General features: G+C 38.9%; 1 protein-coding gene across 1 annotated transcript in view; it reads left to right on the plus strand.

Moving 5' to 3' along the window:
- LOC122814238 (dynein axonemal heavy chain 5-like) overlaps nucleotides 1–18318 on the plus strand; it is a 3525594-nt gene that overhangs the window by 2251206 nt on the left and 1256070 nt on the right. Inside the window, exon 75 of the mRNA XM_044086840.1 lies at nucleotides 10822–10961. Within this exon, the coding sequence (XP_043942775.1) occupies nucleotides 10822–10961 (140 nt within the window). The remainder of the gene's footprint in view (nucleotides 1–10821; nucleotides 10962–18318) is intronic.

Genomic DNA, 18318 nt, shown 5'->3' on the forward strand with positions numbered 1-18318 from the left:
CTGGTGTAAGAAATATTGAAAAGAATTTATGGTTCCTGTTTACTGTTTAAAACTGGAAGCATTTGTGATCCGAATACGGGAGTATCTTAAAGGAGACCTAGACCGGTTACAGGGGAATGAGAAGGATCTGATGAAAAATAGAATCTTGATCAGAATAAGGGATTATACAGGTGAAGATTGCAAGAATGATAAAACATTATTGGTCAGCTTAGAAAATGATGTTGGAAAGAAAGAATGTATATTTGAGAAGTAAGAAAATTAACATAGATGAAGAGAATCTTTCTGAGTTAGAGTGCATTACGGATTGCTTTCTTGAAGATTCTCCTAGACCACAGCACATCCATCCATTTATCCATCCATCCACAACCCGTTTTCCCATTTCTGCAAATGGGGCCAGGGTGTCACTTCAACAGTACCAATCATCTAGAGCCAAGGTCATCAAATAATCGAAGAATGTTTGCTTTTGAGAAGATCCATAATACAGAGCTATTTATATGGGAAGTACCACCAGTTTTAAAGGAAAAGGTGACCAAAATATGATCTGAATTTACAAGGCATGATGATACATATGGAGATGTTCAAGAAGTGGCCATATTTGTGAGGACTAGATCAAGGATATTGGACCTCTAGTAAGGTAGTTAATTATTTGTGAAAGAGAGTTAGCATTTATAATGTCAAGAAAACACAGAGCATGCTGACCATTTGCAGTATAAGTCAGCCAGTTTATTGGTGGGTAGCTGAAGTCCCCTAGGAGAAAGGCCTTGGGTTTAAAGGGAATTTCAGCTAATGTGCTAAGATGCTCAGAAGGAGAAATAGAGGATGTTCTATAGCTAGCTATGAAGTGGTAATTTGTTTAGTTTATGGTGATTTGGACTTTTAGGAGTTCAAATGCAGTGACCCAGTGAATCTCTTATTAGGTGATTATATCCTTGACAGATGCTGATACTTAAAAGTAGGTCTGTAGACTTGATAGGCATTATGCCCAGGGACAGAGAGAGTGCTTACTTTGTTCTGAAACCATGTGTCTATAACCACACATATATGAATTTGTTCAAATTGTAGGAGATCCTCAAGTTCGAGCATATATATATATTTTTTTTGCACTGAGTAGGGACAGCATTAATGTGTTCCAGAGTAAAAAGACACTATGGAGGCAGCAAAGGATTTATTGATAGGTTCATAGGTTCATAGATTTGTATTAGGCTAACAGCCCTGGAGCCTGTATAAGCATAGCCCAAGAAGATTCTCTGGCATTCTACCACCCAAAGTTAGATCCCAGCGCCCCTGTCAAGCAAGGCCACTGAAGTGATCCCCCAGGTGAACTTCCTATTTCCCACCCACTTGTCAAGATTTCTCTTAAAGAGGGCCAGTGAAGTTCTCTGTTTGATGTGAATGGGAAGTTTGTTTCAGAGTATGGGAAGTCTCTGGGTTAGGAACCTGTCCCTCCATCATGTTCTGTTTATTGTGGTAATGAGGTTAAGGTCCCCGTTGCATGTGGCATGGAGGGATTGGGATTTCTTTAGATGTAGAATATCTAGCAGCTCTGGGTCAGACATGGTTTTGTAGGTCAAGCAGAGATCACCTCTAAGTAGGTGATAAGAGACAGAGTATAGCTGGAGTTTTTTGAGTTTGTCTGTATAGGGCATGTGTCTAAAGCCTAAGATCCTCTTAGTGAGGTATTTTTGTGGCCTTTCCAGTTGTTGTAGGTGTCTAGTGAGGTACATACCAAATAGAGCATTGTATTCTATAATAGGTCTAATGAGGGATGAGTAGAGAAGGATTATGACCTCTTTCTTCCTGGATGAGAAATCTTTTGTAATGAGATGTGCCACATAGAAGGACTTTCTGACTACAGTGGCAATGTGGTTATCAAAGGAGAGGTTGCCGTCAACCTGTGTTCCCAGGTCTCTTATCACACCTTTGGTGTTTAGTGGACTACCGCCTATGTGGTAGTTCATGGGTACTGAAGTTTTCCCAAATGGAATGACTATGCACTTTTTGACATTGCGCTTAAGGCCATAGTTCTGGCACCAGTCATTGGTGTCAGTGAGGTCTTTTTGTAGAATGTCTACATCAGTTGGAGAATCAGTAATGGCTCCCAGTTTGCAATCATCTATGAACTTGGTTAGCCAGAGTCCCTTTGTGTTGGTTTGAACTTCATAGAAGTAGATGCCAAACAGGAGAGGACCTAGGACTGATCCCTGTGGGTCACCACTTGTAAATGGTCAGTAGTCAGATTTGGAGTCTGCTACTTTCGCAGTGTGGGTCCTATCAGTGAGCCAGTTGGCAACCCATCTTATTACATAGGGGTTTATGCCTAGTTTAGTGAGTCTATCTATGATTCCTGAGTGAGGGATGGTGTCGAAAATCCAAAATGCAAAAGCCTTGGTAAGAGAAGTGCAGACCATCACTGGCAAAGCATGAAGGCTTTTCAGCAATCTCATCCCAAGCTGACCCATACTAGATCCCCCTAGAATGACTCCAGCTACATGGCCAATTATTAAAGCCGATTATATTGGCTTCACATCTTGGCATCATTCTGGGTGATTGCAAAATACCACTCAAGACCAGTGTCTTCCCTGCCCCAGACACATGCATAGCAAGCTCAATCATATCCTTCTGCATGTCCCTCTGGGTAGAGCATCTAAGGTCATTCAACCCTATATAGAAAACTGTCAGGTTGTAATCATATTTGTCCAGATCATAGCATCTAAGGCCCATCATTATGTCCCAGATCCTAGTTCCAGAAAGACAGCTGTCATTCTATTCTTAACCAGAATGGTGTGGGTAGAGTCCATAAGCCTTACAGTAGAGTCACCTATTGCTAAAACATTGCCATGGTTTGATGTAGTTTCAGTGGGCCATAAGGGCCACCCTCATGACTCTTAGAGGCATGCATCTTAGGTGTGGGTGTGAACGGTGAAGGTGTGTGTTGCTTTGCATACTAATGTCTCAGGTTTCTTAGTCTTTAGCCTGGGAGTCTTAGTCAATGTTCTCTTAACAACCTCAGCATAACATGGTTTACTGGATGTGCTCTGTGCTGTGTGTATATGTGTTGTGCTTACTGAATGTGTTCTGAGAGGAGAAGGTAGCCAAGTAATGTAAATACTTACACCTCTCACATACTGAATCACTGTGAGGTGGGGATAAGGAGTTTTTGGTAATTATGAGGCGGTTACTATAGTGCCACAAAATACCTAGTGCTGTTAGGCTGGATACAGGAAGGGGAAACAACTGAATGACATTCCATACTGGCTTTTGCAGATGAAGGGGTATAGAACAGGATAATAACTTGACAGAACAGGATAAATGACTGGGCTAGAAAAATGTGATAAGCAAGGATATGGATAAAGGATAAAAGAATGAACTGTGACTACTGTAGTAGTTGTGAGCCCAAACAGAAATGTAAAAGTGACAAGACTATGTCAGATCAATCAGGCAATCAGCAACAGCGGCAAATGTAACCAAATAGCTTCCCCCATAGGCTAATGTGGTCTTTACCTAGCCAGGAAAAACAATGAACAATGAATTGTCTAACACAATGGATCCAGATGCAGTAACTATAATAGCTGCAGATAATCTAAATGAGTAGTTTAAAGTGCAGTAACAGTATAACAGCCAAGTAATAAAGGAGTATTGCAAAGCTAATACTGTGCTCTCTAATGAAGTACTATGGAACAATAGCTTTAAATACTGTAGTTATATAGTAGTCAGTAACAAGCAGAAATGCAAAAACACCAAAGTGCAGTCACTAAATGAGATAATAAGTATATACCTAGTATGGGTAACAGGCAACAATAAGTATTACCTTAAATAATGCCAGTAGGGAGTAACAGTACCAAGGTAACAAGGCTTACAATAGCGAAGATTTATTTAAACTTCATATCACTACAGCCAACAAACAAAAGTGATCAACAGTACATTATCAACAAGGTGCAAAAGAGCAATGCTAGTTAAACTCAATTACACAACAGCAGAAAAAAGCGATCATTTCAGCAGTGTCTCCATGAGATTGCAGTTAGTAAGTCAGTAAACTACAAAAGCTGCAATGATTTCTCTGTCTGAAATAAGGCAGTATAAAAATCAGTTAGACTAGAACAACAAGGTTGTGAAAAAGAAGTCACAGAAATGTATCACACTGAACAAAGATGAGAGTTTCCCTTAGTTGCTTTAGGCTAGACTCTTTTGTTTGGTACCCAATAGGAAAAAGATTATCTCATGCTGTTGCAGTAAATTGAGCAGGCCTCCAGGTATTTAAAGTCTGTAAAACTCCAAACCTGTAGAAGCTGGCCAATCAAAATGCAGACAATACCCCCACAGAAACTGGCCAGTGAAAATCAAGCAGTCTAATCCCTCACTGGAACCCAAGTTCAGGTAGCTGTCATGTGGAAGCTCCTGCTCTCACCAAAGCTTGGAACACTGCAGAAGCCCAGAAGCAAAAGTCTTCTCCTCCGTAGTCTTCTTTTCTTCAGAGTAGCCCAGCACTAAATAACAATTAAAAATCCCCCTTGGTGCATGTTATTCATTAAGTAAATGTTCAGCCTAGATCATGGCTTCCTGATTCAACCATGGGACAGTTTAGACTTGATTTTTTTCAGAACATTGAGAAGTGCATTATGACAGTGAATCTAACTAAAACTGAATTAGGAAAATTTTCACAAACTTTGTAATGCAGAGAAATAGCCAGCCACTGTTGTATGGCTTTCTTCATAACTCTGGTTATCTAAATTGCCTGAAGGGAAGGTGTGCACATATTTCTATATATAAAACCTAACCTAAAGGGTAAAAAGGTCACACAGATAAACCATTCAGTAAAAACTGCAAGAAAAACTCAGCCAAGTTATTTTCACTTTGTGATACCTTAGACCTCATATAATGGATACAACTGGGGTGCATAATAAATGACCCCTTAAGGACATCAACTACTTCAGCCACATGGCTTCTGCATGACTGTGACTTTTTTTTACATTTTAAGTCTTTATGGCTACATTCAGGCTAATAAAGCCAAACCCCACTAACTGTGGGCATGCATGTTTCAGACTTTTTATTGATATCCCAATGGCCTTCATTACAGGAGGTTTAATGCATCACACAGTGAAAACTGTAGCTTGGCTGAGTTTGTCTTGCAGTTTATATCTACACACACACACACACACACACACACACACACACACACACACACACATACATAGACATGCACTACTTCCTCTAGATCACATTTACCTCTCACTACACTTCTTCTAACTCCTTCTTGGCTACACAGTTCATTGTTTCTACATCCCTGAACAATCTCCAGCTTCTTACTACCACATGCATAGAATATGTAGTTCTCATTAGAAAGTTATTTATTAGCTTTCAAAGGCCTGACTCCTTATAGACTGCTTGAAGTCTTTACCTTATAATTAGGCTTCTGTTTAATACCTTAAATTATCCAGCTCACTGTACTTTGAACTCCTTACTTGACAAAATGCTGTGTAAATTCTGACTGTAATCTGTATCAAGTGTATCACACCAGTTTAGCACTGTTCACGTTATACCCCTGAGATACTTACTGATAAATATGTCCTTGTTATTACTTGTTTGCACTCTGTGTGTAGCTTTTCTCCCAAGGCCTCTGCTGAAAACTGTCTCACACCCAGTCGGACTATCCCTGTAAACAAATGTAGAATAATTAAATAAAGAAAATAATGTAAACACGTGCATGTGCACATGCACGAGCACACAAACACACACACACACACACACACACACACACACACACACACACACATATACACACACAAACACACACAGACACACACACACACACATATACACACATACACACACACACACACACACATATATATATATATATATATATATATATATATATATTCTCTAATTTCTCAAAGTATTTTGGGATTCTAATAACATGACTGGAATGGACCCCATTCCTAAGTCACAGTTTGATTAAAGTTCTTGAAATTAGAATTGTTTCAGTCCTTGATATGGAACACATCGTCATGGAACTAATAAACAAGGATATAGGGACCCTCCAAACTCTGGATCCCACACAGTTTGGTTTTGTGAAGGGTAGATCATGCCTGCTCAACTTAGTTGACTTTTTTGAGTCAGTCACCAGAGCTGTGGATAAAGGCAAGGTGGTTCATACAGCCTATCTTGATCTGGCCAAGGCCTTTGATACCATTCCCAACTCAGGAATCATAGAAAAACTCACTAAGCTAGGCGTCAACCCCTATATCACTAGATGGGTTGCAAACTGGCTCACAGATAGAAACTACAGTGTGAAAGTAGCTGACTCTAAGTCAGACTGCCGACTAGTCATGAGTGGAGTCCCACAGGGTTCAGTCCTGGGTCCTCTCCTGTTTGGTATCTACTTCTCTGAAGTCCAGGCCAACACAAAGGGACTCTGGCTAACAAATTTCACAGACGATTGCAAGTTGGGAGCTATTGTTATTTCCCCAAGTGATGTCGACATCCCACAGAATGGCCTCACTGAGACCAAAAACTGATGTCAGAACCATGGCCTTAAGCTGAATGCCAAAAAATGTGTCGTCATCCCCTTTGGGAAAAACCCGGTTCCCATGAATTACTACATCGATGGCAGTCCACTGAACACAGAAGGTGTTATAAGAGATCTGGGAACACAGGTTGACAGCAACCTTTCTTTTTATCACTACATTGCCACTGTGGTCAGAAAGTCTTTCTATGTAGCACATCTCATTGCTAAGGGTTTTGCATCCAGAAAGAAAGAGGTCATTGTCTCCCTCTACTCTTCCCTCATTAGGCCAGTCATCGAGTGCATTGCCCCATTTGGCCTGTACCTTACTAGACACCTGCAACAACTAGAGAGGCCGCAAAAGTACCTCAGAAAGAGGATGCTAGGCCTTAAACACTTGTCCTATATGGAGAGACATAAAAATCTACGGCTATTCTCTGTCTCATATCGCCTACTTAGAGGCGATCTCTGCTTGACTTACAATGCCATGTCTGACCCAGCTCTGTTAGAAGTGCTACATCTAAAGAAATCCCAATCCCTCCACATCACATGCTCCAGAGACCTCAACCTCATTACCACAATGAACAGAATGTACTGGAGGGACAGGTTCATAATCCAGAGACTGCCCATGCTATGGAATAGACTTCCCATACATGTCAAGCAGAGCACCTTGCTGTAACTCTTCAAGAGAAAGAAGTAGTGAATGTGTGTGGATGGGTAGGAATCTTGATGAGTGGATGGGTAATAGAAAGTTCACCCCAGGGATAACTCCAGTGGCTCTATTCGACAGAAGCTCTGGGAACTAAGGTCGAATGGCACAATGCCAGGGTAATCCTATGGCTAGGTTTGTAAAGACGGTAGGGCATTAGCCTAGTACAGACCTATGAAAGCAAATTTCACACTCCTCAAAACCAAGGTGGAATCCTTCAAAGCCCCCGGGCCTGTGGAAAATATGGCCCAGACTGCAGAATCCTTTATAAATGCATTCTATGAACACCTTCAGGAATGCATGGATCTTGCAATCCCAAATAAAACCAAGACCCAATCCTCCAAAGGCAGACATCCTGTCTGGTCGATCCCAGCCATAAACAAACTATACAATAGAAGGAGGAAGCTACTACATGATAGAGCAAAATCCCAAAAAGGGAAGGCATCTCTGATCAGTATTAGCAAAAAACTATGGGCACTCATAAAATCGTCTAAGGCCAGCTTTGAGAGAAATATTGCACAGGACACTAAGGATAATCACAAGGCTTTCTTTAGTTATGTTAGGAACCTGGGTGGGAATTCCCAGATATGCTCAGAATTAGTCCAAAATGACAAAAAATACACCAAACCCACAGACATTGCCAGCATCCTAGCTGACAGGTTCAGTGCAAACTCCCCCCCCCCACCAAAAGGGCAAATATCTATCCCAGCAGAGTGCTGCCCCCCTGACATCTCAGATGCTCAGGTAAGAGCCGCCCTCTCCAAAGCAAAAAACACAGCATCAGTGGGTCCAGATGGTGTCCCGGGCTGCATCCTACATGAACTCCAAGAAGAGCTAAACCCAAACATAAAACTACTGTTCAATCTCAGCCTTACTACAGGATATGTACCCAAAGAGTGGCGTACAGCAACAGTGGTCCCTCTCCACAAAGGTGGTGCCTCAACGGATCCTGGAAACTATCGCCCCATAAGCCTGACTAGCTTGGTCTGCAAAGATATGGAAAGGATCATCATGGACCTCATAAATAAAGATATTGGGGACCTACAGACACTGGATCCTACCCAGTTTGGCTTTGTTAAGGGCAGATTATGCCTCTTAAACCTGGTCGATTTCTTTGAAACAGTCACCAAGGCCATTGACGAGGGGAAGGTGGTCCACACAGCCTACCTGGACCTCGCAAAAGCCTTCAATACAATAACCCACTCGGGCATTATAGATAAGCTCACCAGCTTAAAAATAAACCCCTATCTCACTAGATGGGTTGCAAACTGGCTCAAGGACAGAACCCACATGGTTAGAATTGCTGGAGCCATGTCAGACTCCAAACCAGTTACAACTGGCGTCCCACAAGGTTCAGTCCTGGGACCTCTCTTGTTCGGTATATATTTCTCAGAGGTACAGGCCAACATGGAAGGACTGTGACTGACCAAGTTCACAGATGATTGCAAACTGGGCGCCATAATCGACTCTCCAGCCGACACAGGCATCCTCCAAAAGGGCCTCATAGAAACAGACAACTGGTGCCAGAGCCATGGCCTCAAGCTAAACGCCAAAAAGTGTATAGTCATCCCCTTTGGCAAAAACAAAGTGCCCACAAATTACCACATAGGTGGTAATCCATTAAGTACAGAAGAAGTAATTAGGGACCTGGGGACCCAAGTTGATAGCAATCTCTCATTTGACAACCACGTGGCCAAAGTGGTTAGAAGAACATTTTATATAGCCCACCTAATCATGAAGGGATTCACATCTAGATCAGGGAGGTCATCATGCCTCTTTACTCATCCCTCATCAGGCCCATAATTGAGTACAATGCCCCTTTGGGATGTACCTTACCAGACACCTGCAGCAACTGGAAAGACCCCAAAATTACCTCACCAAGAGGATCAAAGGGCTCAAACAGATGCCATATGCTGCCTGGTTAAAGAAACTTCAGCTCTACTCAGTGGCATACCACCTGCTCAGAGGCGATCTGTGCCTGACGTATAAATCCATGTCCAACCCAAAATTAATGGACATGCTGCACCTCAGAAAATCCAAATCCCATCTAGCTACGCGCTCGAGAGACTTGAACCTCAGCACTGAAATAAATAGGACATGCTGGAGGGACAGATTTATAACCCAGAGGCTCCCTTCACTCTGGAATAAAATCCCATTCCAGGTTAGGCAGAGTCCCTCATTGACTCTCTTCAAGAGGAATCTTGATGAGTGGATGGGAGATCGTAGGTTTACCCCGGGTATCACTTCTGTGTCACTGTTAGGCAGAGGCACAGTATACTAACCTCGAAAATGGGCATAACAAAATTAATTTAAAATGGGTGGCGAAAGCCAAACACACTCTGGCTAAGCTTATAAATGCCCTAGGGCAGATAGCCTAGTATGAACCTATGAACCTATGAACCTATGAACCTATGATCCTATGATGTAGCCAATAGTGATCTTAACAGCACCCACAATGTGACTAGAACTGACTCCTGCAATTCATATAGAGTTATATGTATCGGTAGTATATCTAAATACAACAGTAAATTATTTTTTATGAGACTCATTGCTCCTACTACTGTTGGAACTGTATGGGTATCCTTCTCCCATATTGTCCTTGTTTCTACCTGCAAATATTGATATTTTATGACTGTGTCTTTCTATATGTAAAACACTATAATCACTGGGTGTAGCAATTTCAATGATAAGTGCAACTTTTGTCTTCTTGCATCTATTTTTTGAACTGTTGGTAATTGGTCATCCCATGTAATATAAACTTCTCATTCTCTGCAATGCATTGTGGCTGATATTTTCAATGTTTGTCTACATATGTAGACACACAAACACACACACACACACACACACACACAGATATATATATATATATATATATATATATATATATATATATATATATATATATATATATATATATATATATATATATGTAAGTATATATTTTTCCCAGTTAAACAGTTAGCAGAAAACTTCATGACTTCATGTGATACATGTTCTACACAATTAAACAACCTATCATTTCTTCTTTGACTCATTCTAGATTGCACATTTTCTACAGGCTTGTGTTATTCAAGCATCAGTGAACTGTAATTCATGCATGGGGTACCTGTCTTCCTCTTTTCTAAGTTATTTTATGCCTGTGTCATAAAATGTTAGCAGTACACTAAAGAATATCGCAACATATTATGATTATCATGCCAAACAGTATAAAAAGAAACACTGTTTACATTTTGTTTTCATATCCGCAGTGGTGGTGCTGCGGTAGCATTGTCGCCTCACAGTAAGATGCTGTCCGGTTCGATTCACAGCTAGAGCATCTTTTGCGTGGAGACAATGCGTGAATGGGCGTACCTTCATTGAAGGTTGTGCATCAGGGCTGGTAACTCAGCACATAAAAATCAACTACCAATCATTAGCGGACCGGAGTTCCGCTGTGGCGACCCCTAACCGGGAAAAGCCAAAAGACACAACAAACAAAGATCTTGTACTCCAAGAAAGATAGTAAATGAGATTTGTCATAGAATGTAATCTTTTTCAAAATGTCTGTAACAGTGTGTAAACTGTTTCTTAGATGCTTATAGTGTATTGAATGGTACTTTATTTCTTATAGGTTCTAAAACCAGCAATTCGAGCACAGTGTCCTTATCTTGCCAATGACCCAATCAAATTTTTTGTTTCTCGAGTAAAGTCCAATCTGCATGTGATTTTATGTTTGCCTCCAAACCATCAGATACTACAAATGGCATCAGAGTAAGTGATTATCCAATTAGTCTTTATTTTAGGCTTTTCTGGTACAGAAAGTTGGACATGAAGATAGTGGTGTGTCAGTTATCAACAACCACATTTAATTAATCTTGCAATGATACTATGTTTATAACATGCCAGGCTACTTTTTTATGCTGATATTCTGTAGATGTTTAGAGAGTTATATCATTTTATTAAAAATAAGACTGGGCAACTATCATTCTTGAGTAGTTTTTGGTTTATTGTACATAGTTTATAATGCTTTTGGCATTTATATAAACATGGATCCATATTTACTGGAAAATGCAATAATAATCTTTACTTTTGGTTGCTGTTGAGCTGCAAACTGCCTTAGAGTTATATATTTTATTAGTGAAAAATTCTAAACATTTTCTGTTCTGTGACTTCCAAAGCCTTCACTATCATAGTCTAAGCCATTAAGATTCATTGTGAGTTAATGGCTATCATCCATTCTATAAAAATGAATTAAAACATTCTGGTATGCTCAGGCTTGTGGCATAAAGAGATGCAGCCCTAAGACTGATCTGACCCAAGTTCAGTTAGAGACTTCAGGCTGGCAGGGTTGGGTTGGGAAGACAGGAATGAGTGGATGATGTTGGCATGAGCACAGCTTAACCTTCCACACTGCTGGTCCTTACAGCAGTGTAAGAAGAGTGTCAGTAACAGCTGCAGAGGTTGATACAGCTCTGCACCAAATGTCAGTCATGAAGTGTGTGTCAACATTTAGAAGCATGTGACGGATCTCTTAGTGGTGGCATAAGTGGAAGCCACAGGCTTCAAGGGAGGTTCGGGGGCACTCTGCATGACTGGAATATTATCCTGCTCCATAACACCTGACCCTTACCTGCAAGACTTCTTCCTTTAAAAAGAAGGACTATACTGCTTTCACCTGGACCAGGATAAAATGGGACTGACTTTTGCCTCACCGAAGAAAAAATGCACTAGTTCAAAAAAGCACCTGCAAGAGGAAAATACATTAGTTGCCATGAAAATCCAAGATAAACAGCATAACTTCCTCTCATTCTAACCACACAATACAGACAGACAGACTGTTGTATTTCTAGTAGATCTAAGAACATTTACTCTAACATCATGTAACAATGTATATAATTTATAAACTCTGTCCCCCAATATCTTAGTCTTATATTACTCAGCTTTAATGCTTTATTTGCTACTTTAACCCGCCAAGATTAATTACTCCTTTAAGTATAATCTTACAGCAATATCATTGTTGACCCTAAAGCACTGAACTACCATCTATGAAATCTCAAGCTTTCTTCTTACTAACACTACTAAATTAACTGCACTGTTTGTACCTTCTGGTCTTCCAGTTAACACTCAACCAAGTAATTCCTCTTTTTCCCATTATATCTGTGTGTATAGGTAGATAGATAGATATAGATAGCTATATATATATATATATATATATATATATATATATATATATATATATATATATATATATATATTACCTTTAGAAGTTCCCAAATCGATCAGTCTTCTCTTTGCCTAAAAATTATATTCTGTACTATTATACCTTCTCCTCTTGCAGTCATACCAAACATTAATATTATTTCATTGATCATATATTTTCCCTATGCTATATGAATGATGATTTTATACAGCAATAGTGCATTTAAGATACTTTGCAAACAGTGTGGCATATTGTTGTATAATCTACATTGCCACCTGTTATGCAACTCATCACTATGTGACATATTGCTATATAGCCAAATTGTTTATACCTTTTCGTATATGTAATTTTTGAGCCTGTAATTTAACTCATCATGAAGTGATTTATTCCTATGTACGGATGTATGTATGTTTTTTGTTCATATAATTTTTGAGCCTTCTTGGCCTGGGTCATGTTTTCATAAATGGGAGAGGAATAAAGATAAAAAAAAGAACAGAAAATAATTAGTGCAAGTAGGAGCACAGGCAGTAACATGCATCTTAGCATGGATAACTTTATCTTTAGATTGTATAATGCCTGTGCCTGCAAATGTTATTTAAGACAATTGTTCCAATTAGGAAGCTTTTTTCTTTTTTTTTTTTTTTTGCTTGAGGGTTTTCTTTAAACAAAACTTCTTGTAAAACATGACTTAGGTTCAAAAGGAGAGGACAAAAAACAACTGTATATAATTGTATATAAGATCAACCTGCCAAACACTAGTGGGTGCATGTACCACAAAAGCTAGAAACAGACATTTTAAAAAAGCTGTGATACATAATGGGTGGGAATAATAACTTATTATAATGGCAACACTTTCCATATTATCACAAAATGTGAGTGGTCTTACAAATACAGACAAAAAGGAAAGAGCAGTGAATTATTTAAGAAATGCAGAGTACAAATAGCAATGCTAGAAGAGACGCAGTTGGAAAGAAATGAGCATGTAAATTTGATAAAGAAAGGATTGCAAGATGGATATTCAGTAGAATATCAAGAACAAAGAAAAAGAGGAGTACTTATATTCATTGCTAGAGGAGCTCCAATAATGATAGAAGAGAAAAAAAAACAGTAGATTTGTGTTAGGAAGGGGCTACTGTCAAGGGAAGAGGATTAAACTGACATGTATTTTTTTCACCTACAACTGCTATTATGGTGTTTAAGAAAATTTTGGGAGAAATAATCAACTTTCAGCAATGAATTTTACTTATGAGTGGAGACTGGGATTTGATTTGCAAAAGTGAAGATGTATCTGGGGGGCCTAGAAGGGAAAATATAAAACAGAGTGTAGTTTTTTTGAAGAAATTTATGAAAACATTTGGAATGAAAGATATGAATTCAGAAGAGATTTACATATTGCTCCCAAGGTACAATCACTGGGCTAGACCAGACAGAAATTATATTTCACAGGAACATGTGCTTTTAATTGAGAGTTTTGATACACACCCAATAACTATTTCAGACCATGCACCAATAATAAGTAAACAAATGTATCAGAATGAAGTAAAAATGAGACACTGGCACTGGCACTTCCTCACCTACCTGTTGAAAAAGATAGGAATTTAAGGAATGGACAGTGGAAATTATTTGGGCGTTATTAAGGAAGATGCAAAGTACTTTAGAACTTATAGCTAGTGAGTTGGATAAAATGAAAGTAAAGTTTGATCTTTAGTGATTTGAACATTTAAGCGTTCGAATATATAATATAGACCCTATATATATATATGTATATATATATATATATATATATATATATATATATATATATATATATATATATATATATATATATATATATATGGGAATATGGGATCCGGACACATGCTCGACTAGCATATGTCTGAATCACAAAACATCGAACACACATACACGAAAGATCTTAACATCGACAAGCGCTTCTGTGTATGTGTGTCTGTTTCGTAGATTGGACTACAGTGCGGGTAAGGAAAAATTCCTTTTTCCCCACTGTAGTGCAATCTCGGAGTGAGAATAATAAAGTAGGGGGGTGTGGGGATATCCCCCCTGCAGAAACATAGATTTTTTTTTTGAACTACACATACACGGAAGCGCTTTTCGATGTTAAGCGCTTTCGTGTATGTGTGTTCGATGTTTTCTGATTCCGACATATGCTAGTCGAGCATGTGTCCTATACCCATATATAGATATATATATATATATATATATATATATATATATATATATATATATATATATATATATTATATATATATATATATATATATATATATGTGTGTATATTTAGATCACTGTGGTTTTATGGAGGGAAGGACAGCATTTGATAACATTAACAGAACAATGATGAGCCAGAGGGAGGCAGAATACAAGAAGATACTACTGTTGTTAGTGGGTCTTCATGCAGTAAAAGCATTCTATGGAGAAAGCTGGGATTTTATGAGTAGGGCAATGGAAGCATTTGCATTCCCTGATATAATAACAAGATTACTTAGGAAGATATATGAGGGATCAGAGGCAAAAATCAAAGTGGGAGGATTCCTCTCTGATAAGTTGTATCTGAACACAGGGACCAGGCATGGGTGTCCTCTTTCACTTTTGTTATTTGTGTTATATTTGAAACCATTGACAAGGAAAATAAAGGACTCAGAAATTCAAGGTATATTTGGTGTGGTATTTAAGAAAACTTGGCTTTATTTGCAGACAGTACTATTTTGTACCTGATAAAGTCAGAAAAGGACATTTCAGTTTTGTAGAATATTCTGAAATAGTTTCGAGTATTTTCAGGATATAAAATTAATGAAGATAAAACACAGCCAATAGTTGTAAACTATGTACCCACACACAAATTGTTTAATCAATACTCATGTTCATAGGGACATGACAAAATTAAGTATTTAAGAGTATGGGTTAAAAAAAGATGCTTTTATGGCAGCTAAGGATGTATGGGAAGAGACTAAAAAGAGAATTAAAAAATGAGAAACTGGAACCTCTTGTTTATGGATGTGGATAACAAGATACAAGTGGTAGAATGTTTTTAGCCCCTTTAGTTTTGTATACAGGCTGAGTATATTTTTATCAACCAGAGGAGAAGTTTTGGATAGTATTTAAGAGTTGAAGGATTTTATCTGGAAAGGAAGAGGACAAACGTCAAGCAGGATAAGTTGAACATTCTGATAGAATAAGGTTATTATTATTATTATTATTATTATTAGTAGTAGTAGTAGTAGTAGTAGTAGTAGTAGTAGGAGTAGTAGTAGTAGTAGTAGTAGTAGTAGTAGTAGTAGTAGTAGTAGGAGTAGTAGTAGTATTATTTGCATTTGTTTACCAGGAGGTCTACTGGGCCAGGGTGAGTTCGTTTTCAGTAGAGACCCGGGAGAAAAACTCCAAAAAACAAAACATGATAAAGCTCAGAATCAAAATGCAGAAATCAAGCAGTGATGGTACAGACAAATACATTACAGAACAGTTGATATAGTAAAATAGATAATACTAGTTATACAGATGTTAGATTTTAAGTATGCAAGCCAAACAAGAATACAGTTAATGACATGGGATAATAGTGAATGTGTGAACAATACAGTATTGCAGTTTAGCAGTAGAGAGGGAAAGATGGAGGGTAACAGCTTAAAGATTCTGAAAGTAAGGCATAGCCTTGCAGCTTGCCTGATCTGAGGTGATACTTTAGAGCTACACAGTTATGGTTATTATACATAACACAGACAGAAAGCTACAATTCAAAGTAGAAAGAGATGATGATGAAGCACGGGGAATTTAAAAAATATGGATTTTGGATGAAGATCATTAAAGAGAATAGCAATAGTCGTAGAGAATATTATATTCATAAAATAGCAGAAAGTATTCTAAGAACTAAGCCATCATAGGAATGGAGAAAGGAGATTCTGCCGATATGGATGACTGCAATTAGGGGTACAGAGAATAGGCAAGAGGGGTTGTAATTTACTGGAGAAAACTGGCAAAGGAACCAAGGTATTGGAGACAAATAGTTAAAGAGGGAAACCTAACAGAATGGGAAGTGGAAATTTGGACTGCAGGCCAGAGACTGCCTTCTGTATAGGCAAAGAGAAAGGGATAGAAGAATCCTAAGTAAAATCCTAAGTGAAAGACCTGCACTGGTTGACTTTTTAGTTGAATCTAGAACAAAAGTCGATGTTAAAACAAGGGTTAATTAGTAGGGCATATAAAATACTACACAGTAACTATAGGAATCAATCAGATGAGGTTAGAAAAGATTGGGAACAGAGATTGGATACGCAATTCATAACAAAATAATGGGGGGACATATGTATGGCTTCCAAATATGCAGCAAAATTGAGAAGATTTGCTTGGAAGTGTTTGCATAAGTATTTTTATATCCCAAGCAAACTCCAAAGAATTTTTCCTCAGATAGATAGCAAATATTGGAGGTGTGATGTGGAAGAAAGAGGTAACTGGGAACATATGTTTTGAGAGTATAATAGCCCATCTAGTGACATAGGGGTTTATATTTAGCTGGTGAGCTTATCTATAATGCCCCAGTGGGGATATGTTTAAAAGGCTTTGAGAGGAGAGGTGTGCTGTGGTGGACTCACCCTTCCCTCGGGCCAATGGCCTTGGTGACTGTTTCAAAAGAAATCGACATCAGGAATCTGATCTGCCCTTAACCCTCCAGCCAAACTGGGTAGGAGTGACTGGGTGTCTATGGGTCCCCATCTCTTTTATTTGATTTCCATGATGATCCTTTTTAGATTGCAAGCTAGTCAGGCTTATGGGCGATAGTTTCCAGGGATCCGTTGAGGCACCACCTTTGTGGAACCTGTGAGAGGGACCACTGTTGCTGTACGTCCTTCTCTTTGGGTACACATCCTGTAGTAAAGGTTAAGATTTAGTTTTAGTTTTGGTTCTTTTTTCTTCTTGTTCTCACGGTAGGGGGTTCCCCATTGACATGAGGTTTCATCATTTTGCTGTTGGCTTTGCTTTGGAGAGCGGAGTGGAGGCAGCCACCTGAGCATCTGGATATAGTTGGGGTTGGGGGCAGCCTTTGAGATATTTGCCTTTTTTGGGGGGATGAGCTGAAAGACTTTAAAAATGCCCTACAGAATAATCTGACAGAAAGACTAGGCAAATGGATGTAAGTAAGGAAATTATTAGTTTTTATTTTTTTGAGCTGGGATACTTAATCTGAATTGCCTAGACATGGGGGGTGGCAGCATTGGTGCAGTGGTTAGTGTTTCCGCCTCACAGCAAGAGGTTCTCTGGTTCAATCCTCGGCTGGGTTGCCTTCTATGCGGAGTCTGCATGTCCTCCCTGTGGTCACGTGGGTTTCCTCAGGGGGCTCCGGTTTCCTCCCACATCCCAAATACATGCTGTAGGTGGATTGGATACTCTAAACTGGCCTTATGCATGAGTGTGCCTTCCATGGAAGGTTGGGCACTGGGCTGGCAACTCAACACTGTAAAAGTCCACTGCCAATCGTGAGCAGACAGGTGATCTGCTGTGGCAACCCCTAACCGGGAAAAGCTGAAAGAAGAAGAAGTAAGTAAGGCCTTGTTAAGTTTAATTCTGGTGGCTGAAAAAAAAGCAATTACTAGAAAAATGGAAATCAAAGTGTAAACCAACCATGCTTGAAGTAGTGAATATTGTAACAGAAATAAAAAAACTGGAAGAGGAATCTTTAAAAAAAGGTGGAGCAAATTCCATAGGAAAAAAAATATGGAAATTGTTGCAACAATAGATGCAGAAAAAATTTTGGAGGAGGAATGAGTTTTAAAGGAAGGCAGGAATTGACAAATTTATGTAATGTTGGATTGATTATATTGTAATAAAGAATATATATGGTTTATAATGTAACCATTAACAAGTAAATATGGTTTGTTTTATTTTATATAAATGTAAGCTGGCCTATGTTGCAAATGATAA

The sequence above is a fragment of the Protopterus annectens genome, chromosome 1.part1 (genome assembly GCF_019279795.1).
Source record: "Protopterus annectens isolate FY-2018-M chromosome 1.part1, PAN1.0, whole genome shotgun sequence".
Taxonomy (NCBI): domain Eukaryota; kingdom Metazoa; phylum Chordata; order Ceratodontiformes; family Protopteridae; genus Protopterus; species Protopterus annectens.